The 24749-nt window shown below is 42.8% G+C and overlaps 1 protein-coding gene across 1 annotated transcript; it reads right to left on the reverse strand.

Annotated features, from left to right (window-relative positions):
- Positions 1-376: 376 nt before the first annotated feature.
- On the reverse strand, positions 377-13712 carry LOC133276900 (uncharacterized). The gene is made up of 7 exons (XM_061468184.1): positions 13359-13712; positions 12305-12373; positions 9967-10120; positions 9244-9404; positions 6583-6786; positions 6298-6479; positions 377-6023 (listed from the first exon to the last, which is right to left on the reverse strand). Exons 2-7 carry the CDS (start codon positions 12363-12365, stop codon positions 468-470), a joined length of 6318 nt encoding a protein of 2105 aa, XP_061324168.1. The 5' UTR covers positions 12366-12373; positions 13359-13712; the 3' UTR covers positions 377-467.
- Positions 13713-24749: the final 11037 nt, after the last annotated feature.

Raw genomic sequence — 24749 nt, forward strand, 5'->3', positions numbered from 1 at the left:
GCCCCTCCTCACTGTCAGAGTATGAGACTGAAAAGTATTTGATCACGGTAAGCACTACTTACAACTAAACCATTGGTGCGTTATCAGCATTATTGTCAGACTAAAGCCAAAATGCAGTGCTGCACCAGCTACTAGGAAGAAAAGTAACTCTGTCCCAGCCAAACCAGGACAGGTTTGAAAAATGCAATGTGTGTTGAACATCCACCTTTACCAAATTAAAATGTGTATGTATTAACCTACCTATTTCCAGTTAAAACGAAGATACAAAACATTGAAAGTAACAAGTCAAACAACTGACTGAAATTAAAACGGCTAACACAATGGCAGAAGAATGTAGCTGTGGGGTTTTCTGGGTTGATGCAGAAGAGCTCACCAGATATTCTACCTGGTCTGCAATGACTCATTCTTAGGTACTATGAAGGGGCCAGGTATCTTCAAAGCTACACAATTCCTGAATGAGAAGACTCTTATAGCCAGCTTCCATTTTCTGTACTTTCAACTACAGGGTGTTTTTTCTTAACTATTCCTCTTGCCTTGCTTGTTTCTTCTAAAACTACTACTAAATTTGACAGAGTTGTGTGAGGATCAAGCAGTTTCAGAAGAGGTATGTTCACCTTTCTCTCTTGAAAGACACGGTTCTGAATTGTCATAGCTAACATAGAGTCTATGCCCAATGATGAAAGTGCTGTATTCATGGTTAGGTCATCTGGGCTCAAGTTGGTGAGTTCAGTCACCAGTGAGATGATATAGTCTTCAGGTTTGATTGAGGCGGCATCCTGGACTTGAGTTTTCTCAGAGATTTCAGGCTTGTTCTTGTATTCTTCTGATAGAAATGATTGGAAGCGATTTTTGAGTGAAATAATCTGAGAAAAAACATGATGTAATAAAATTTGATAGTTTAATTTGGCTACAACTTGCTGTGGATTATTCATAAGTAAGCTCCTCCTGAGATACTCATGAATTTCATGCACTTGCAGAATGTCTATGCCCTTGGATTCCAGAACGGACTGAAGATGGTTTTGATTGAGCAATATGCCAAGGTTCAAAGCACCCCAGTTAATGGATTGGCCAGAAAGCCCACAGTTCCTCCTGTAGAGGCAGAAGATATCCAAGAAAGAGTTTGCAGCTGCATAGTTTGTCTGGGTGGAATTTCCCAGAAAGGAAGTTACAGAGGAATAGCACACAAAGTAATCAAGCTCCTGGCCTCTGGTAGCCCAGTGAAGATTTAGGGTCCCTGCTACTTTTGGACTCAGCACTTTCTGAAAGTCAGCCAACTTCAGAACTTCAAGATAGCCGTCATGTAAAACAACAGCACTTTGAAATACACCTTTGATTGGACTCCCCGCAAAGATGTTTGCAATGGACTGGAAAGCTTTCTCAACATCATTGGTTGAAGTAACATCACACTGCACAAACAGTATTTTGCTCTCTTTATACTGCTCCTGCAAAGCTTTAATCTCTTCTTGCTTCTCCTTGCTTGGCATTTTCCTGGAGAATATTGCAATAAACCCTCCTCCATTCTTGGCTATGAATTTCACTGTTTCAAAGCCAAGTCCAGTGAGCCCCCCAGCTACTACATAAACAGCATTCTGCTTAAACAGCTTCTGGGATCCATACAGTGGTATATCTGAAAGCATAGTCATGTCCTTCTGTTTTCTCAGTACAGCAAGTGGGACAGATTTGCAGGTAAAATATGACATCACAGAGTTTATGCTTTCAAACTGCTCAGTCTGCTGAAAAACATAACCTGACAGATGTCTAAACTTTTTCATATCCATGGAATTGATCCATGCGCGCAGAGCCTTTTGCAGTTCCTTTAGAGATGCTTTCTGGAAAATATTGGTAAGTGTAAGGATATGAAAGCTGATATTTTCATGATCCATTTCATTGGCGTTCTGGATACACTCAGACTGTCGATGGCCACACACTACCACCACATCTTTAAGAAAGCACATGTGGGCCAGATCCTCCTGAGACAATCTGTTTACTGGAGGAAGAACAACAAGAGCATTGCATAAGCTTATATACCGGAATTTATCAGGAGTGGGCTTCGCAAGTACTGTTCTCCAACCCATCTCTTCTGCTGCAGCAGAAAGAACATGGCAAAAACCTGATGATGGCTCTGTAGATATAATGCCCAATGTTCTACCATATTTCCCCTTAGGTAATCTCTTATTGAAGATTTCCCATGCAATGATGAAGTATGACATACAAGGGACATTCTGGAAGCATGGGAATTTATTTACTTTGAAACAAACTGTTCCTGGAATCTGAACCCTGGATGACGCAGCAGATGGATAACATGAAACCACATGATCTCCCACTTTAATTTTCTTTACATCAACACCTGTTGCTGTGACTGTGCCACTGAAATCCAGAGCTAAAAGTCTGTGTTTGTCCACTACTTGTGAATTCCAGTACAGTGTCTTACCAAAATTATAACTGGAAACACTAATGGGAAAATAATCTTCTGAGTGGAGACATATTTTATCCAGTTGAATTTCAACGCTGTGTTTATCAAGTTGAGTAGCAATGCTGGTGGACGATTCAGCAGACAAGTCTTTTGCCGTGTACGGATCAGAAGTGTACAAAGTAAATATTTCTGAATTCTGGACAGATCTTACAGGTTGGCAGTAATCTGCATCTACAAAAGGTGTGCGTCTGATTTCAGCCATGTAAGTTCTTCCTTGGCTGATGCAAAGTTCTGAATACTCTACAGTTTTGTGTTTGACAAGAACATCTGCTAGCACTGAGATGTCCAGGGAACTGGCAGAGCTGAGGTCAATCATCTGAAATATGATTTCTGGAACTTCAAGGATACAAGTTCTGGTCATGCCATACAATGCAAACCCACAGTTAACATGGTCTACGTATCTTTCAGTTGTTCTGTAGGTGATCACTCTGACTAAACAGCGTGACATTTTCTCTCTTAATGCCACAACAACTTGGCGATAGGCTTCACAACACTTTGATAATTGGTCTACCACTTTGCTTGGGAAACGTTCATTTAACTTTTGAATTCCCCACAGGAACAGAATTTCATCATAATTCTCAACCTCTGCTCTCATTTTATCCTGCGTATGGCCTTCCAGGAGGGCTTCCCAATCTTCATACATAATGTATCTTGAATCAGGATGCAAATATTTTTTGAGCTTCTCAGCTATCCCAAATTTGTCAGCAAACACTAGGACTCTGGGCATAGCCCCCCGATTTCCAGCTATCTGTGAAAGGGATATTTCTGTCCACTTGTTTTCAAGCATTAACTCATTACCTCTGGAAGATGCTTGCTTCATGAAAGTGATGGCAACACGCTTTAGTTCAGCCAAAATGGAGCCTTGTTTGTCCATAAAGCACCCACAGACCTCCAGGCAGTTCTCAGTGGATTTGCTTGTTCTCATATATATCATCATTTCTTCCTCCAGCGGTCGGAGCACCACCAGGCTGCCTATTTCTGAAGGAAAGCCTACTCTAGATGATGGGAAAGTCCTTGAAGTCATAACAGTGGTCATCTGAAGAAAACAGTCAAGCAGTACTGGATGGATACAGTAGCTGTACATATCTATGGCCGTCTCCTTGTTTACCTTTATGCTTGTTATAGCTTCCTTTAGTTCCTGGCAATAGTGCACATCACTGAGCTGCTTGAATATGGGGCCATACTGAAAGCCAGTTTGAGACAGTGCTTCATAAACCTCCTCTCTGCTTATCACCAACCTGCATCTTTGACAGATGTCTTGGAAGGAGATGGTCCTTTCTTCCACCACAGCTTCAGGCCCCTTTGTTACTTGGCCTGCAGCATAAATTACATTAGAGGGAGACAGTATCTCAAAGGCTGTCACTGCTTTTTGTGGACTCAGCTTGATGCTCAAGACTTGGGAGCTCTGTGTGAGAACACACGGTGCAGAAAAATTGATACTCATCTGACAAGAACTGAGAGGCACTTTAGGCCTTGAGCTGCTCATCACAGAGGCCAGACCAAGCTCCACATAAAAAGTACCAGGGACTAAAGCCACGCCATTGTTCTTGTGCTCATATATGTACGATGCTGTGCCCTGAGACAGCAGGCAGCTAAACTCCATTTTGTCACTGTTTATGCCTTTAATCAAAGGATGACTGTCACTGACGTATCTTCCTGCATCTTGATATAATTTCAGATACCTAATAAGTTTTTTGCGATCAAATTGATACCGTGGAATGTCCACTGGAGCACTTTGATACCCATTATAAAAGTGCTGCCAGTTGGGGTTATATCCCAGTTCAAACAGATTTCCTACCAGGGTAAGGAGTGTCTGATACTCTACATCATTTTGCAAAGAAGAGAACACCTTTGTGCTGTTTCCTAGAGTTTCCCTTATGTTCCGCTGCAATGCTCGGTGAGGACTTATTTCCACAAACACCACATTTTCCCTATCTCTGGCTGCAGTTCTGATGGCTTGAGTGAAAGCAACAGGCTCACGAATATGCCGGGCCCAGAATTTGCCCTGAGCAAAGTCATTTTCAGAAGCAGCCACCCCAGTCAGCGTTGAAATCACTTCAATTTCCCCCTTCTGTTTTTCTAAAGGCTGTATGTTCTCTTCCAACTCCCCAAGTATCTTATCCATGCTAGGGCTGTGGTACGCAGCTGAGACGCTTAAAACATGAAGAAAGATGTTTCTCTGTCTGAAGGCTTGAGCTAAATCTCTCTGGACAGCATCCATAAAGTAGGAATTCCCAGACAAGGTGCAGGAAATCGGGCTGTTGAAAGCGGCAATGCACACCTTTCCTGAGTAGGGATGCAGATATTCAACAATCTCTTCAACAGGGATGTTTCCAACCACCAGCATTCTGCCACTCTCAGTCTTTGACTGCAGCCTGCTCCGGTGATAAATCACTTTGACTGCATCTGCCAGGGAAAGGCACCCAGCAAAATGTGCAGCAGCAACTTCCCCTACTGAGTGGCCAACAACAGCGACTGGCTTAATACCCCAGTATTTCAGAAGGGCACCTAGGGCAACCTGCAGGGTAAAAAGCATGACCTGGAAAAGCTCTGGATCCAACAAATCCTTCGGGCTTTCACCTCTTGCTGGCAGGAAGCTAATGGGAGCATGTTTCTGAAAAAGCACTTCGATTTCCTTACACTTGTCTCTGAACACGGGCTCGGAGCTCAGCAACACCTCACTGAACTCCTTCAGTGTTACACCATTGCCACAGAACACAAACACCAGCTGTGGTTCCACCTTTGACATGGCAACTTCAGTGCTGGCTGCTGGCATAACCTGCTGCTGCAAGTGTTGGAGAGAATTTGTGACAAATGCTTTTCGGTACCTGTGGTTAGCATGGCTTCTTCTGCAGGCAGACGTATAGGCCAGGCCTGGGAGGGTTATGGAATTCCTTGTGCTCAGCTGGTCAGCTGTATCAGCCATTGTCATCTGAAGGGACTTACTTGATGCTGCTGACAGCAGAACTAATTCAAGAGGCCTCTTGAAGGCAGGAAGAGGCTCTAGCTTCTTTGCCTGCCTGACTACAACATGAGCATTGGTTCCTCCAAATCCAAAGCAGTTGATGGCAGCTACTCTTCCATACTCACCGGATTCTTCCCAGGGCTCTACAGTTGTGGGAATTTCTAGGTTTAATTTCTCTGTATCGATGCTGCTCATCTCCTTCGAGTAATGCAAGGATGGAACAAACTTTCCATGATGCATCATCAGAAGCACTTTGATTAATGCTGCTGCTCCAGCAGCTGATTCAGTGTGCCCAATATTTCCTTTCACTGAACCAATTTTCAAAATGGAAACCTGTGAAGACCTCTTTTTACTAATGACATTACCTAGGCTTTCAGCTTCAGTAGGATCTCCAGCAGCAGTTCCTGTACCATGTGCTTCAATATACTGCACAACTGAGGGATCAACATGAGTTTCGTAAATTCTGCGCAGTAAATTCTCTTGCTGTATTTGAGATGGTCTTGTGATTGGTGTCACAAACCTACCATTCTGATTAATTGCACTGATGTTTATAACACCCCAGATTTTGCTGTAGTCTTCCTTTGCCTGTTTCATTAAAAAGGAAAAATAACCTTTAATAATCTTGTGCTTTCTCTGTATAGGAGAGAACAGAACAACAAAACCAAGAACAGACAAAGTATAATGCTAACTTTTAAATGTGTGATCCATTTCCCATAGTAGGGGAAGTACATAAATGCTTAATGCTTAATAAACGTTCCATTAATCTTAAGCTTGAATTGGAAAATCTTTTCTGGGAAAGTAATTTTAAGAGCAGGTGAGCAACCACTCTTATGTTACACTGCTTCACAAGCGGTCTTACCTTTTTCAGTGGTTTGAGGAAAAGAACACCACAGCCTTCTCCCCTTCCATAGCCGTCTGCCTGTTTGGAGAAAGGTTTGCTTAGACCCTCCGGAGAGATCATTTTTGCTTTACTCAGAGACACAAAGGTGCGGGGATCTATTATGCAGTTCACTGCACCACAGATTGCTGCCTCACAATCTCCTGGAGTAAAATAGAAACATACTCATGTTGGGATGTCCAGAATAAGAGACAGAAATAGTAGCAATCCTAATTTCACTGTCTAGCATCTCTTCAGTTCTGTTACCTGATTTAATTGTTTGCAAGGCGTAGTGCAGAGCAAAAAGAAAAGATGAACATGCAGTGTCAATAGTCAGTGATGGTCCAGTCAGATTAAATGTGAATGACACCCTGTTAGCAATAATACTCATCGCTGATCCAGTACCATCATAATGATTCATTTCAGTCACTATTCTGCTTGTTATGACTTCATAGTCTCGATTCATAATTCCTGTAAAAATATCAAATACATGGCATATTAACCCAAGCGAGGAAAAGGGATGTACACTTCTAAAACTGATAGTGTGGTTTGAGTTTTTTTGTTTTAATAGCAAACTACATGGCATCAATAGTGCTTCTATGGTGAAACTTTGCTTCAACACAAGTCACAGGCAAAACTCTCAGCAATTTTTCCTGGACCCAACTTACATAAACATACCTAACACTTGAAATTGCTACCTGCACAGTAAATGACAAGCCTTTCCTGATGGTTTAACTCATTGTATGATGCCGCTAAGCTCTTTGTAGCTTGTATCTCAGTTTGAGAGTGGTTGTTTTGATTGAGCGATGGAAATTAAGAAGCTACAATGAGAACAGCTGGGATAGAAATACACAAGACATTAGTTTCAGTTCCTCACGTGTACCAGGTTAAAGGTCATAGCATAAGCTACATCTAACGCTTTTATCTTTGGTTTGCTTGATGTGATCCAGTAAATAAGACAGAAATAGAAAAGAACAGGGCCTGTGAGAGAAGTTGTGTCCTCTTTCTGTGAATACATATGCTTCAAATATGGTGGATCCTCAAGACCATGGGCATGTGTAGAAAATGCAACATCTTTATTCAGAGAGCAAGGAATAGTCTTGTCTGTGAAAGAAGAGCATATCTCAGACTAAAAGGTAAAGAGTTTACCTTTATAGTTACATCAGGCTAACTTTCCCAGAAAACTCCCTTAAAAGAGACACAGATTACACCAGGAAAAATGTGCTGTTATTCTAGCTCCTTGACCAAATAGCATAGCAGAGTACAGCACAGCACAGCACAGCACAGCATAGCATAGTTCAGTTGAAAGTTACCTGCAATTATCGTGTAGTCCAACTGCCTGACCAATTTGCATCTCACCAAAAGTTAAAGCATATTATTAAGGGCATTGTTCAAATGTCTTTTAAACACTAACAGGCTTGGCTCATCAATCTCTATGGAGAGCTTTTTTCACTGTTTGACCACCCTGTAAATAAATGCTTCCTAAGGTCAAATGCAAACCTCTCCTGACACAGCTTTGTATCATTGCCATGCTTCCTGTCATAGGGAGAAGGGAGCAGCATCTCCCTTTCCACTTCCTCCTCTCAGGAAGCTGTGGAGAGCAGAGTTCACCCTTCAATCTTCTATTCTCTCAACTAGACAGACCCAGGGGCCTTAGCCACTCCTCAGAGCATATGCCTTTCAGCCATTTCACCAGCTTTGTTGCTCTCCTGTATGCACCTCCTTTTTAAATCGTGGTGCCCAGAAACCGCACACAGTACTCAAGGTGAAGCTGCACCAATGCTAAATACAGTGGGATAATCACCTCTTTTGACCAGCTGATTATACTGTATTTAATTAATGCACCAGATCTCTTTCTGAAAAGCACTCCTTTCTCCAGCCTTTCTTCAGCCACTTCTCTCCCAGTTTATACTTGTGTCCAGTGCTACCCTGTCCCAGGTGCAGAATCTGGCATTTTTTTCTTGTTAAATTTCACGCCTTTGAGGATTCCACAATGCTCTAACATACCTAGATCCCTCTGCGAGGCCTCTTGTCCCCTAAGAGAGTCAACACTATCTCCCAATTTAGTATCACTGCAAACTTACTAATGGTGCATTCAACTCCTGCATCCAGACCATCGATAAACATAGTGAACAGAACTGGCCCTAGTATTGAGCAATGAGGAACACTGCTGGTGACTGGTTACCAGCCCTATGCAGCCACATTCACCATAACTTTTCAGCCCTGCCCTTCACCCAGTTCTTCACTGAGTACACAGTGTACCTGGTCATCTACCAGTTGGACTTGTCCAGAATGCTGTGAGGGACAGTATCAAAAGCCTTACTAAAATCCAAGAAAACTACATCTTCCACTTTCCTTTCAACCACTAGGTAGGTGTCCTTACTTTAGAAGGATATCAGATTAAACAAAACTTTTCCTGTTGACTGTGTCTGATGACTGCATTGTCCTTTAAATGTCCTTCAACAACACCCATTATATTCTCCAGAACTGTTCCAGGTACTGAGGTAAGCAGCTGGACATATGCACCTTAGTAGCACACTAATATATACATGAGGATTTCTGATGATTTAAAAGGATCTTAACCCCCACAACACTTTAACAATGTTATACTGGAAAACAGTATACTGGAAAAAAGTTTAGGCCTGTCTTGAGAGTATCATTCCTGGAAAGGGTCGGGAAGGCAGTTTAGCTGTTTCCTGCTTCAACCTCAGGGTATGAAGATGCTAAGAGAGGCATCTAAAATAGATACATGAATTATAATGAACTTCTAGAGTAGCCTAGTAATTCCTGTGAAAAAATAATCAGCAGGGTCATAGCACAATAGCTTTAGATCTCCAGTGCTAGATATGTATGTAAAGTTTATGAAGGAGTGCTCTGATCTCTGTGAGGTTCAAACATAGTTAATTCACTGCTAAATTTTCATCTTACCAACAAAAACACCTGTGTTGGTGCCACTGATAGCTTCTACAGGGACTCCTGCATCCTCCAGGGCTTTGAACGTGCATTCAATCAGTAACTTCTGTTGCGGATCCATGCGTTCAGCTTCCATATTATTAATCCCAAACAGGTGGTTGTCAAATGAATTAAATCTAAAATACACAGCCCATAAAATGATACACTATCTATGCAATATGCTTCTACTTCTAGACACAGAGTATACATTTTTTGCAATTTCATCTAAAGCAAAGCAGTAACTGGTGCAGTAGTACTATAGACAGTATGAATTATTTGAAAGGCTGGAGCCCAACTCAGATGCAGTATAAATACCTACTCATGCATGATACCTGTGTACTTTTGTAGACCAAAAAATGCAGACAGGCATGCACATGGCAGGTAATATCTCAACACATGGTGAGGATCTACATACATGCTGGATTATGTGATTTTTTTATTATGTAATCAAAGGTCATATGTGTTCACTACCGTGTACATATGTGCTTAACATGGACTGCAACTAAATTTGCTCATTGAAGTTCCACACCAGAAATTCTTGCAGTTTGACTGAACTGAATGTTCATCATGTTATATAAAAGAAAGACAGTTCCTAGGTCCCATTTATAAGCTCTCCTTGTGCCTTGCACCCTCTGAAAGACTCGGCATATCAGTCTAAGAACAAAAAAAGTCAGTGGCACAGCAGAATAACAGACTCACTCATTGAGAAGAGCAGCTCGTGTTGTACATATTTTTCCCGGCTTGTTTTCATCCGGATCATACCATTCTTCGACATTGAATCTCTCAGGGGGAATTTCTTCTGTGCAATTTCTGCCTTCCTCTAGGACTTTCCAGAAATTGTCAATTCCATCACCTGTTGCAGAAAGGCTTTTAAGTAGGTTTAAGTCTGTGCTCCTCCTCCCCACGCAGACTCAGAAATGCACACTCAGTTACAAGGAACTCCCGCATATAGATCTAGGTTGCTCAAGTATAATCACCAGAGAAACAAATGATCATTCTTCAATAAAAGGAAAATGGAAAGGCATGACTGATCCCTTCACTGCTTGCCTAAAAGCAAAGGAACTTCACAAAATCCTTAACCTTATGCTGTAGCCACTTCCATACCATGCCACTGCATCCACTACATGCATGCATCATGTCCTTAATGACCACATGGATATGATGAGGTCTTTCTGAACCTGTACAGCACCACTCCTCAGGCAGCTCCACTGACAGCAAAAGGTCACCTCTGCCTCTTTGAAAATAGACTGAGCTTACAAATACCTGGAAAATGCAAGAGGCATTACCCTTTGTAACCTAACACCAGAAGGGCATCTAAATCAAACATAAAAGTATGCGTATAATCAGTACTGAGGGAGCCAAAATACCCAACTACTGGATTGTGGACTACTACTTGTCCTTACTGGTTGAGATACAGAGCTCCAGGTCTAGGCACTCAGCCCTGAAACCAGCTAACATGACATCCACACAGTGAGCCATATTTCTCCTCCTCCCAGATTCCACTTCCCCAGCATACAAAGCGGCCTCACCCACACTCACTCTGCAAACAGCCCCCTGCTTTTAGGCAAGCAGTGAAGAGATCAGTCCCCATGCTAACTAACCTGTGGCAAGCCCAAGCACTGACTAGGAGAGCACTAACTGATGTGGGCCAGCACTAGGCTGGGGACTCTGCCAGCAGTCAGTAACAGTGATCACAGGACAGAATTCCCACCTAAGCCCTCCCACAGTTAGTCCTTCATCATAGGCACAGCCTCAGACACAGGGTAGTTTAGCAGCTCCCATCACTCAATGGTTCTTTTGTGGCAAGCTCAGAAAAGCAGTTCTGAGCATGCACAGCACAGGATGAGAGCACATGTTCACATACTGCATGGCGAGATAATTAAGAACAATGGTTGTGAAAAGAGTCCTTTTACGTGTATGGCTGGACCAACAAGTGGCTTGCACTAAGTTGGCAGTTAATGCTCAGGCAAGACACTGCTTCTACATATTTACTAGCACTTTAGTAGACTCAGAGCATTCACATTTGCTCACAACTAGCTATAGGAATCATAGTTCTCATTGTACCACATATACCTACTGAATCTTGGACAAAGTGAAGTCAGGAACTGAAATGTGGTGAGGACAAGAAAGAAAACAAGGAAAGGCAGAGATTAGCATGGTCACCTTTAAAGCTGAATGCTGGTTTGAAAGGGCAAAGCTGTATTCCACTCCCTGGATTATTTCTGGATTTTTTAAATCCATATTTAGCTAATGTAAAGAGCACAGTTTGACAGCAACAGACAGAACCTAGCAGCCTCTCACAGCTATCTAAATATTTCCACCCAACTAATCTCAAAATCAGTCGACTAATCTCATTAGTCAAATAATCTCACTAAATCAACTGCCACTTTTACAAGGACTAATATAAACTAAGATTGTAAACACAGAACTACTGTAACACAGTCTTTTATTATGGTAGGCAATACCAGTTTTCTTTATTGAAGTCAGCTTTCTATCTTGTACAACAGGCAGCATTTAGGTATGTATTTATAAAAGGCAGAACTTGACCAGACACAGAGTTGATTTATCTAGCTCATCTGGGACCTTTCAAAGTTTATACTGTAATAAAGGAGGAAGCTTTCATTTAGGAAGACACAACCTATTCATATTACAGCCAGACCTGGTGATATTGACAGGCCCTCAATCTGTCCTGTCCCTATGGATGCATATTCCTGCAACAATGCACAATCATCTGGCCAGTGCACATGAAAAAGTTCAAATCACCCCAGGCCCATCCAGTTTGTTTGTATGAGTTACACATGTGCAGCTCAATGCCCTGCCCATCTACAGCACTACAGGTCTGTCTGTCAGTGGACAAATTTGAACCAATTATTTTCCACCACAGCAGGACCTTATAAAAAGATCAAGCAAGTAGCAAAGCAACAAATTCTACAGAAGTAAGGGAGGAATGTGTTGCTTTTCTCCATTTCAACGTTAATAAATGATTGTGCTTTTCAATATTCACTCAGCAGCCTGCTTTGTTTTCACCAAAACTCACCCCCAGGAAAGTTGCATCCTATTCCCACAATTGCAATTTCGTCTGCAGTCTCGATCTCCATCTTCTGGGCTGCACAACAGAAGTATAAGTGTCAGACTTATAAGTGTCAGCTCAAACAGTTATGCATTTGTTGTTAAATAAATACTAGGTTAAAAGGTGAGCTTCCCACAAATGCACATACTTGCTCAAATATTGATTATTGTGAAATGATGTATTATTTGTTGTAATGAGAAATGACACTCCCCACAGGTAACCAGAGCTATGCTTTATTTTTCTTGTCTCTACTTTCAGAGGGAAAGCCCTTGCTAATTCCCAGGACTCCAGTTCACAGCCATTTCCTTTTACTGTTTAACCTCTATTATTCCTGCCACCTGCTGAGCTGCTCTTGAGCCTCTCCCTACATCAGTCCCACTTCACTTCTTCTTTACAGGACTGAACTGTGCATTGACCAAGGCACATTTCCAGCTCTATCATCTCCATCTTATTCACAAAGCAGATCTCCCAAACAGGCTCTGCAAATTACCAGTTAAAGTCGGACCACCTAAACAGGCAACAGACAACCGTATAGTTGAAGCAACAAAAGGTGTGTCTTTCACAGCCTGGAAAAGTGCCTGGAAAGAAAACCCTTATTCAGAGCTCTGCTTTACTGGATCCTAAGGCTGCTTAGTTTTTGCCTAAGTCAGCTTCCTCTGTAGTCAGAGGTTAATCCCTATAAACCACACTTAGAGCCACCAACAGCTACAAGATCTCTCTCTTCCTAACAATGTGCAGTCTCCGTGTAGCCCCACTATAGCCACATACAGCCTTTCAGTTCATTTGCAGCTTCACAGGGAAAGTTGTTTTTTTTTTTGTGAAGCAACTCAAAATGTGATTTTTTTTTTTCAACAAATTAGACTGTAAATTTAAAAAAAAAAAAATTGTTTGGGATCAAATTAAATACTTCAGTATAGAACTTAAAGCTGATGGGTTGTTTTTTTTTTTTAATTCTGGGAAGGGAGCTTGTCAGACAAAAATCAGTTCAATTCAATTAATTAGAACTTACTAGGGTGCCCACCTCAGAACCCCTCAGTCTTCCTGGACTTGCTTCAAACTACAAAGAGGATTAGATTCATGTTGAAAGGGATTTTTGGATAATCTTGGCAGTGGTGATAGATTCTCAGCTCATTGATACCGCAGCAGGTATTACAGTAGGCCCTTCTCAGTTATTGATTGACAGCAATGAAGCAGAGATGAGGCTGTTATACAGCCCCATACATCATTCATAGTTACTGTTTCTTGGAGGTTTGCTTTGAAACATGAAATTAAAAATGACTGCTCAGATTCATACTTTGAAAAATTTATTTCCTGTTTCCATTAGACAGAGAAAGTTAAAAGGCCACCCAGCAAAAATTAGGAGACTGGAATCTGACTTTCTATGAGTCAATCCTATTTTACCATAATGCAAATTCTAAAATGCTAAAAAAAAAATTTGTTTTTAGTTCTTTCAAAACTGTCTGTGATTTCTATGTTTTTGTCTATTTCATATTTTAATTTCATTGCAAACTTAAAGCTGTGAAGCCCAACATAGATATTTTTATCACAAAGGTACTTCTAAGCATTGTTCTTAAGTTAGCATTTAAACAGCATATAAAAGAAAAATAAGGACCTTCCAATTATAACATAAAATATATCTTTGGCATCTATTGAGTTATCCAGTGAGCTATGTAACTCTTACCTTATATCATCCCAGTATGGGGTACTAATAAGCTGAGTCTGTGGAAGCTACTTATATAGGATTCTGTGAGGATTCTTTTTCAAACACGCATGCTAAAACGTGGTAAAAATGTTAACGCCTTTCAAAGAAAAAGAGCAAATGAGTCATGTGACTAGTCAGTGGCCCCGACTAAAGTTCGAAACCGCTTCCCTGAAGTAGTAAATTCTTGATGAAATCAGGATAAGAGTTCTGTCTTATCTAACTTACAGTTAACAAAACGATAAATTGCCACTATCATGCCATGAAATAGCCCATAAAAATCTTACACTCTTAAGAATATGATTTAAAATAAAGTCTTTAATAACTCAGTTTGGTTTGCTTTTAATATCAACAAATCTGAACCAGTGTTTAAAGCTTCATCTATTTTTTGGCATCACCATTTGTGAAAACGAAGCACAAACTCTCTATAAACTCAAAACCTGAGTTTCATGTTTGATTCCACAGCTGCATGCTTTTACTTTTTAGCAGGAACACAGAAATACGCAAACACACACAAAAAACCTTGACAAAAGACAAATAGTCCCAAAATATTTCTGAGTCCACCAGGACACTGAAAACAATACTGAGCTTTCTTTCTAAAAACTGCTATCTTCTTAAAAGCAAAACAAACAGCAGAATATCCATAAGCAACCTCTGAACGTTACTCTGCTAGATGCCTTTTTAACTCTTTCAACCAGCCAAACTCACCTTTCCCTTAACTTTGTAATGGAAATACAGTGTTGGATGAGCCAGGAGAGTTCATATATAGTTAATGTTTTCCCTGGTCGTGGGACCCAACTCTTTCCAAGAGACAGCAAAAAACCACTGTGCTGAGAAGGAACAATTTAGAGTATCACTGCTTCATAACCTGCTCTGAAAAGTTCACATTCTGCTCTCCATTTCAAAACTGTAAATCTCAGTCACTCACTTTTCTGAATTCTGAGGTTATTAGGAGTTACCTAATGATTTCTCTAAATTAACCAGCTTTTCTGATGTAGTTACTATGCTGATGAACAAGATGGCTAGTCTGAAGCTGATGTGAAAATCTCCATATTTTACAGATGTCTAAGAAGTACTCTTGTCAGTGCTGCATTAACACCCCCTAGCAGAGCAGAATGAGGATTCATCAGGTGAGCTTAGAATATGTTGTGGAACTTTCATTGCATTTTCACAAGTACCATCTAAAAGTGATAAATACTAAGCCATATTTTGAGGTATTGGTTAGGTACTGGAAAGAGTATTGAAATTAATCCTGCACAGCTGTGGACATTAATTTCAATGCAAGTTAAACTAATCTGAACATCAGTGACCCAAACGTGATCTGAACAATATGAACACCAGTGCAGTACTAAGAAAGTGCCGTTAATATTATTGGTTCATAAATGTAAGGTTGGTTTATAGTTATAAGTGTATTGGCTGAGTGTTGATTACTTGAACTAGCCTCATCACAGCTGGAGTATATTCACTAACCCAAAGTAAAGCAACCATTGCTCAATCCTTCTGAGAAATGCCAGTAACAGAAATGTGAACTAAGCATGGAAGCCATATAACAGTAACGGGTTGAGTCTACTATTATTGGCAGGAGCGGCCAATTTATAACTGAATTATAAGAAGTTGGTTTGTCATCAAGTTTCTTACAAAAGTCATCTCAATCTAGAAGTTAAAGGTTAAAAATGGAAACAAAACCTTGTGGCCAGGAGGGCCAATAGTAGCCTGAGGTGCATTGAGAGGAGTGTGGCCAGCAGGTAGAGGGATGATCAGGGGTCTGGAGTATCTCTCTCATGAAGGGAGATTGCGGGAGCTGGGCCTGTTTAGTCTGGAGAAGAGACGACTGAGAGGGGATCTCATTACTGCATATCAGTATCTCAAAGGCAGATGCTAGGAGGATGGTGCCAGACTTTGCAGTGGTGCCCAGCAACAGGATGAGGAATAATGGCCATAAAAGAAAACACAAGAAGTTTCACTTCAACATGAGGAAGAACTTCTTGATGTCGAGAGTGGCAGAGCTGCAAAGGATGAGCTGCGGTGTTTCCTTCCCTGGAGACATTCAAAACCTGCCCAGACATGTTCCTGTGTAACCTGCTTTAGGTAGCCCTGCCTTGGCATGGGGGTTGGACTGGATGATCTGCAGAGGTCCGTTCCAAGCCTAATGATTCTGTGATTCTGTGATATGGCAGGCACTACATTTGCTTAGTTGTCCATGTCATTACAGTACCCACCTCTGAAACAAACTTTTGGGTTGTTCTATCCAAATCTATGTCTGATAATTCCAAATAAAATATCTGTGTATTTCGCCAGGTTTTCAAACAATTACATCTTGCCAAGATTCATGTATAGAGAAATAGCTACTCATTTGCCTAGTCTTCATTATTTCAACCAAGTTTTTCCTGTCTTCTGGTGGGGAAACATGCATAGAATCGTAGAATCATAGAATCATAGAACCATAGAATAGTTAGGGTTGGAAAGGACCTTAAGATCCTCTAGTTCCATCCCTCCTGCCATGGGTAGGGTCTCCTCACCCTAAACCATATCGCCCAAGGTTCTGTCCAGCCTGGCCTTGAGCACTGCCAGGGATGGAGCATTCACAACTTCCTTGGGCAGATTATTTATGAAGATATTAAACAACATTGGGCCCATCATTGATCCCTGGAAGACGCCACCTGTGAAAGGTTGCCAGTAACTATTTGCCACATCCTCTGCTTGCGGCCAGTCAGCCAGTTCCCACCCACCACACAGACCACTTGTCTATACCATAATGCATCAGTTTCTCTAGGAGGAGGCTGTACCTTAGCCTTCTTCCAGCCTTCTGGAATGTCCATCCATCTCCACAACTTCTCAAAGATTGTGGAGAGCAGCCTCACAGAGACATCAGCCAGATCTTTGAACAACCTCAGGTGGAGAGTGTCATTGATTTGTAGGGCTTAAGCACCTATAAAATAGTTCACAGACCAACTCTTCCTTCACTGGTGCTGGGTCTGTGTTTGCATCAACCTGGATTTTTGTTCCCAAGGCCAACAGTGCTGGTAAAGACAGAGGTGAAGAAAGTGTTGAGAATTTTTGTCTTTTCAGCATTGTTGGTTTTGAGGCCAGTAGCAGATGAGTATTATAAGATCTTCCTTGGAGACAACTCCTCTGATCTTGACCCAGAGGCATTTGATAGGGTTTTCTCAATCATCATAGTTGACTTCTATACATTCAAAGTTCTCCTTAATATAGAGCGCAACTCCTACTCCTCTTCTTCTTTGCCTATCTTTAAGAAAAAGCCTACGGCCATCCATCACAATCCTCCAGTCATGGGAGTTGTCCCACTGTATTTCAGTTATTCCTACAATATCGTAACTTTCTCATTCGGCACAGAGCTCCAATTCCTCCTGATTGCACCACACGCTTTGTGCAATATATACATTTGAAGTGCCTGGTCTCCTGGTTCTCATTTTGGGACACAGATAAGGAACATTTGTAGCTGCTCTGGTGGGCCTGGCTTATTCCCCAGTTGGTTGCAATGGTCTGAGCATTGCCGTTTTGGACCCTACCCCTCAGAGTCCTCCAGTTTAAAGCCTGCCTCACCAAGTTGGCCAGCCTGATGCCAAGGATTCCCTTGCCTATTCTAGACAGGTGGATCCTACCTCTCTCAGATAGGCTATAGTCATCAAAGAGTGTCCCATTGTCATAAAAGCCAAAACCCTCAAGACCCCAAAGACAGAAGTTGATTTGCATTATACATCTATTTCTGACTGTGCCTTTTCCTCTAACTGGTGAAATGGAACAAAAGATATCTTGAGCATTGGGCACCAATACTTTCCACTTGCACCTCCAGGGCCTTGTAGTGTTCCTTGATTCTGCCCAGGTTCCAGCTTGCAGTGTCATTTGTACCTACATGATAGAGTAGCACTGGATAGTTTTATATGCTCTTGCCAAGCTGTGGCACCCTTTCAGCAACATCTTGGACCTCATTCCCAGAAGGCAGCATAGCTCTCATGATTCCCTGCTCAGCTGGCAGGTGGGTACCTCAGTGCCCCTTAACAGAGTAACCCACTATGAGCAGTCATCATTTCCTACTGACATATCCAATGCCAGACAATGATTGAATAATTGCAGGATCCATACATAGAAGAGAAAAAGTACAGATTTCAGTATCACAAGGTACAGCATATAGCAACAGCACCTAGTCATGCTTGGAAATATTTGACCCCATCCAGATTCTGGCCCAAGGGCATTTCCTACTTTCCTGTGGAAGACAGAGTCATATCCACTGCTGGTACAGTTTCTCCTTGCAGACTTTGGTCATGGGTGTCTACAGCTGTTAAAGCTTCATATCTGGTTGTAATGCTGGAGGGTGGGGACTGAAGTAAAGTACTGCTGTTGTGGATCACCTGTGACCAAGGTGCCTCATTCTGTGGTGTCCACCACAGAAACATGGTTCTGAAACCGCTTACCTATCTCTGTCTCAAACCCTGTAATACCGCACACCCTTTTAACTGTTTCCTGCAACTTGGCCACCCGATGTAACAGATCCTCAACCTGTAAACACCTTGTGTAAGTACTTCAGTACTTACCTTTTCTACAGGAGAAGGGTCTGGACACTCACTGCAACCTACCATCTGTACACAAGTCTCCTTCCTTACCAGTTCTACCTAAGTGGAAGCACTAGGCATCTCAGGGGTTTTCTCTGTAGAAACACTGCTCTTAACTTTGAAGTGAGTGCCCACCATTATGGCAGAGACTTGGAGCACTTCCTGGGTCTGTAGGCCTACAGGCAGGATGCACAGCTCTTGCCACATGCCCTTCTGTATGAATGGTTGCATAAACTGTGGCACCCTCTCGATGCCTGTTTTCACACTCTGGTCACCACATTCCCAGGCACTCATACTCTCTAGGGCCATTTCAATTTCCTACAGTTTTTCCTGGCGACACCCAAGCCACATCAGCTTCTCTCTCAAGAGCTCCTAGTGCTCTTCCTCAGGTTCCCCTGGCTCCAGGAAACCCCCTTTATGCCTGGATCCAGTGTCCAGCCACAGGACTTACCACTGCTGCCTCTGTGTGCTTCACCAACTTCACGTAATATTCAAAAGCAGATAATTTATGCTTTTCCCCAGCATTAACTTATAGAAAAATTACAATTTTTAATGCAAAAATAAATTGTGTAAATTTAAATCTAGCCTGTAACCAGAACAGTAATGAATACAACAGAAGCTCTCTAGTTGACTGTTAACAGATTGTAGCCCGAGGCTTCAACTGACAGCTCAGCCAACTCAAAACTGTTCTTTAAGAGAAGATTCTTTTCTTCCTGGTTCCTATAGACATGGTAACAGACCTCAGCTCAAAAGCATGTATCAGCCTTTGCAGATTGGCACACTGTCACCAGACTACAGACAGCAAACAAGCTTTCATGGGAATTGCATCTTCTGGCAATTAGTAAGGGTGTTATGCAAATGGTGAGACAGCCAGGTAATTCTGTTTAAATATACATATGTATTACTGAAGGGAATTTCCAACTGGCTAAATATACAGGCTGCTTTGCCAGTCTTTGTAGGCAGCAATGTTGTATTTCACTTTTCTAAGTAACTTCACATACATGGCTATGTAGATAAACACTGCACTGTAGAGATATCTCTGCGATGTGACTAAGAAGTGGGCAGACTAAGAGACAAGAGTTTCTTACTAATGGAAGAGTTCCAAAAATGCATTATGTCTTACTGCCTCACAGCAAAGTAAACCAAGATCCATCCCAGACTTACGCAGTTCAGGTTACACTTCCAGGATTTATTTCTAGTTCTTAACAGCTCTTTCTCCAAGACAAGGAACAAAGATGTGAACAACAGCCCAGAAGAAAGACTTGATGACTCTTCGGCTCACCTGTGGGCTTGCCTCCCTGATTTCATGCTTCCCTGAAAGCATGACTGAATGGCATGTCAACAAAAGATGTGGGAAATACAAGTTTTCATAGAATCACAGAATGGTTCAGGTTAGAAGGGACTTCTGAAGACCATCTGGTTTAATGGCCCTGCTCAAGTGAAAAGTTGAAAGGAAAAGTTGAAGTGAGGCTCAAAAACATGTTAGTGAATGAGAGCAGAACAAATTTGACTTACCTAAAAAAGTCATTCTATGGTATAGATACCTACATGCAATGACCCTTATATTTTCTATAGTCCATGCTGAAACAACAACAAAGATAATTTTTGTTTTCTAAAGCATGCGTTCATCTATTATTGTCAACAGGAAAACAACACAGACTGGATCCAAATGAAGATTTCAAGAGCTACCTCAAGATTTCAGTGAATGTTAGGCACTTAATAGACATATTTCATTTAAATTAATTTGCTCACATACCTGTCACTAATCCAGGAGGTGAATTGACAAGATTCCTCTGTCTTCAGTTTATATGTGCCCTGAGCCCTGAAAACGTAAGCAACACTTTCTAGACAAGCCTATGGAGTTCTAGACAGACACAGTAGCCAGTCCAATCAATTTAATCTGGTTTAGCTGGCCCAGAGCACACCTATCTCAACCAACATGGGTGGAGCATTTCAAAATATAGCACTGATAACATTAATTTAGTGGTCTTCTGGTTAGCACTGGAGATGGTGAAACCTGCCAGCAAATACAATGTCCACCATAATGGGGTTCCAAGTAACCTGTCCTACAATGCTTCTTTAGGCACCAGGGAATAAGTAGGAATGTTTTGTACTTTTTACCCTGAATTATCTTGCTAGTTGAGTCAGTAACTATTTCATATAAAACCATTACTCTTGGTTTGGAACTAGGATCCATCATTTCCATCTCCCACATAAACACCCCAGCCTCCAGGTTGCAAAGCCAAGCTCCTTTGTGCTTCCCTGCTTGGTGTCCTCTTTGTTCTCCTTATGTAACCACCCAGCTAAAAGGGCTCACAGCCATGCTCTGCCCTTCTTGGGTAGGGGCTGTAGCAAATAAGATGAAGAAGTGGTACATCTTTACGGGTTGATGTTCACCTCTTCTTAATTCCATGTACACCGAAGTCTCCATCTGCAGCCTAAAGTAAAGTATGCAAAACATGAATGACTGGTGCCACCCAGAGCTATAATTTTCTCTTGTTCAGTGGTAAATAGGACTTCTTCCTTATTCTTAATCTCTTCAGCTGTTGTTCAGCCTTCTGAAGCTCTTGTCTCCTCATCCAAATGGGGGACTTTAGCCACCTACCTTTAGCTTCTGGATTCACTGTTAAAGGCAGTGAACCTACCAGGTAGCTGAGTGTCCACCACCAAGGTCTTAAAGTGGACCTATCCACCAAATGACAGTTGTGCTGGGTTTGGCCAGGACAGAGTTAATTTTCTTCATAGCAGCCAGTAAGGGGCTTTGGTTTATATTTATGCTGGAAACACTGTAAATAACATGGGGATGTTTTAATTGTTGCTGAGAAGTTCTTACACAGAGTCAAGGTCTTTTCTGCTCCTCACACAAACCACCAGCAGGCAGGCTGGGGGTGCACATGTTGTTGGGAGAGGACACAGATGAAACAGCTGACCCCAGCAGATTCAAGAGATATTCTATACTATATGACATTGTGTTCAGCATATAAAGATCAGGAAGAATCACAGTATCACAGAATCATTACGGTTGGAAGGGACCTCTGCAGATCATCCAGTCCAACCCCCATGCCAAGGCAGGGCCACCAGGAGCAGGTTACACAGGAACGCGTCCAGGCAGGTTTTGAATGTCTCCTGAGAGGGAGACTCGGCAAAATCCTCAGGCAGCCTGTTCCAGGGCTCTGCCACCATCAACATCAAGAAATTCTTCCTCATGTTGAGGTGAAACTTCTTGTGTTTCAGAGAGGGAGGGAGAGTAGCCATTTATGTCAGTGATAGCCTGGAAAATATAGAACTATGTCTGAGGACAGTCAACAGAGAGTTTTTGGGTCGGGTCAAAGGGAGAACAGCTGTGGGGGACATTACTGTGAGGATCTGTTACAGACCGCCTGATCAAGAGGACTCTGTGGATGAAGCGCTCTACACATAGGAAGAGCCTCACACTCGCGGGCAATTCTCCTTATGGGGAACTTCAACCACCCTGACATCTGTTGGCCAGCCCGGCACAAGAAATCCAGGAGGTTCCTCGATTGTGTGGAAGACAACTTCCTCTTGCAAGTAATAGAGGAGCCAACAAGGACAGGTGCCATGCTTGACTTTGGTTGATATTAAAGAATCACCAGCTACAAGCTCAGGAGTGTTGCATCCTGACTTGAAGGAAGTGCAACAGGAGGGCCAGGAGACCTCCTTGGATGGATAAGGAGCTGCTGGGGAAAATTAGAAGGAAAAAAGAAGCTTGTATAAAGTGGAAGCGAGGACAGGTGGCCTGGGAAAAATACAGGAATATTGTCCAGGAAGCTAGGGACCAGGTTAGGAAAGCTAAGGCCCAGTTAAAATTAAATTTGGCAAGGGATGTAAAAAATAAGAGGAAGGGCTTCTGTAGCTACGTAGCGAATAACAGGCAGACTAGTGACAGACTAGGCTCCCTCTGGAAGCTATCAGGAGAACTGGCTACCCTGGATTTAGAGAAGGCTGAGGTTCTCAATGACTTCTTTCCTTAGTCTTCACTGGCAAAGGCTCTGACCGCACCACCCAAGTCTTGGAAGGCAGATGCAGGGACTGAGAATGAAGACCTTAGGCCCACTGTAGGAGAGGATCAGATCTGAGAACATCCTAAGAACCTGAACATGCACAAGTCCATGGGTCCAGATGAAATCCATCCATGGGTCCCAAAGGACCTGGCGAATGAAGTTGCTAAGCCACCGTTCACCATATTTGAGAAATCACGGCAGTCAGGTGAAGTTCCCAAGGACTAGAAAAAGGGAAATATAATCCCCATTTTCAAGAAGGGGAAAATGGATGACCCAAGGAACTACAGAGCAGTCAGTCTCACCTCTGTGCTTGATAAAATCTTGGAGCAGATTCTCCTGGATGGCATGCTAAGGCACATGAAGAACAACAAGGTGCTTGGTGGCAGCCAGCACAGCTTCACTAAGGGGAAATCCTGCCTGACCAATTTGGTGGCCTTCTAAGATGGGGCTACGGAACGGATGGACAGGGGTAGAGCAGCTGATGTCATCTACCTGGACTTGTGTAAAGTGTTTGACACTGTCCCACACGACATCCTTGTCTCTAAATTAGAGAGACATCAATTTGATAGGTGGACCACTCAGTGGATAAAGAACTGGCTGGATGGCCGCATGCAAAGAGTTGTGTTCAATGGCTCAATGTCCAGCTGGAGACCAGTAACAAGTGGTGTCCCTCAGGGATCGGTGTTGGGACCGGTCTTGTTCAACATCTTTGTCGCTGACACGGACAGTGGGATTGAGTGTGCCCTCAGCAAGTTTGCCGATGACACCAAGCTGTGTGGTTCGGTTGATACGCAGGAAGGAAGGAATGCCATCCAGAGGGACCCTGACACACTTGTGAGGTGGGCTGATGCCAACCTTATGAAGTTTAACCATGCCAAGTGCAAGGTCCTGCACCTGGGTCAGAGCAATCCCAGGCACAGCTACAGGTTGGGCAGAGAAGAGATTCAGAGCAGCCCTGCAGAGAAGGACTTGGGGGTGCTGGTCGATGAGAAAATGAACATGAGCCGGCTTCAGTGTGCGCTTGCAGCCCAGAAAGCCAACCGTATCCTGGGCTGCATCAAAAGGAGCGTGACCAGCAGGTCGAAGGAGGTGATCCTGCCCCTCTACTCTGCTCTCATGAGACCTCACTTGGAGTGTTGTGTGCACTTCTGGTGTCTGCAACATAAAAAGGACATGGAACTGTTGGAACAAGTCCAGAGAAGGGCCACGAGGACGATCAGGGGACTGGAGCACCTCCTGTGTGAAGACAGGCTGAGGAAGTTGGGGCTGTTTAGCCTGGAGAAGAGAAGGCTGCGTGGAGACCTCATAGCAGCCTTCCAGTACCTGAAGGGGGCCTATAAGGATGCTGGGGAGGGACTCTGCATCAGGGACTGTTGTGGTAGGACAAGGGGTAACAGGTTAAAACTTAATCAGGGGAAGTTTAGATTAGATATAAGGAGAAAGTTCTTTATTGTAAGGGTGATGAGGCACTGGAATGGATTTCCCAAGGAAGCTGTGAATGCTCCACTCCTGGAGGTGTTCGAGACCAGGTTGGAAGGAGCCTTGAGCGACATGGTTAAATGTGAGGTGTCCCTGCCCATGCAGGGGGGGATTGGAACTAGATGATCTTAAGGTCCTTTCCAACCCTAACTATTCTAGGGTTCTATGGTTCTATGATCAGACACCTCTCCGCTCTCCAGGATATTTCTCCTGGATGGAGATGGAGAGAGGCAGAGCAACCTCTGCCAGCTCCCTCAGCACCTCTGGGTGCATCCAACCCATCAATGCCAATGGATTTATGGGCATTAAGTCTGTCTAATCTATCCCTAACCCAACTTTCTACCTACTTTGCTTCCCTCACTGAGGATCCTGAGTTCCACCATCTCATGATCACTACAGCCAAGGCTGCCCCCAACCTTTATGTCTTCAACCAGTCCTTCCTGCTTGGAAGTACAAGGTCCAGCAACACCCCCATCCTCGTTGGCTCCTCCACCACTTGTATCACAAAGTTGTCTTCAGCGATCTGCAGGAACTTCCTGGGCTGCCTGTGCTGGGCCATGTTATCCCTCCAACAGACATCTGCGTGGTTCAGGTTCCCCAGGACAACCAGGGCCTGGGACTCTGAGGCCATTTCCAGC

This window comes from Pezoporus flaviventris, unplaced genomic scaffold (assembly GCF_033815535.1).
Source record: "Pezoporus flaviventris isolate CSIRO_AGI_PZ_B2104156 unplaced genomic scaffold, CSIRO_AGI_Pfla_v1 ptg000047l, whole genome shotgun sequence".
NCBI classification, from domain to species: domain Eukaryota; kingdom Metazoa; phylum Chordata; class Aves; order Psittaciformes; family Psittacidae; genus Pezoporus; species Pezoporus flaviventris.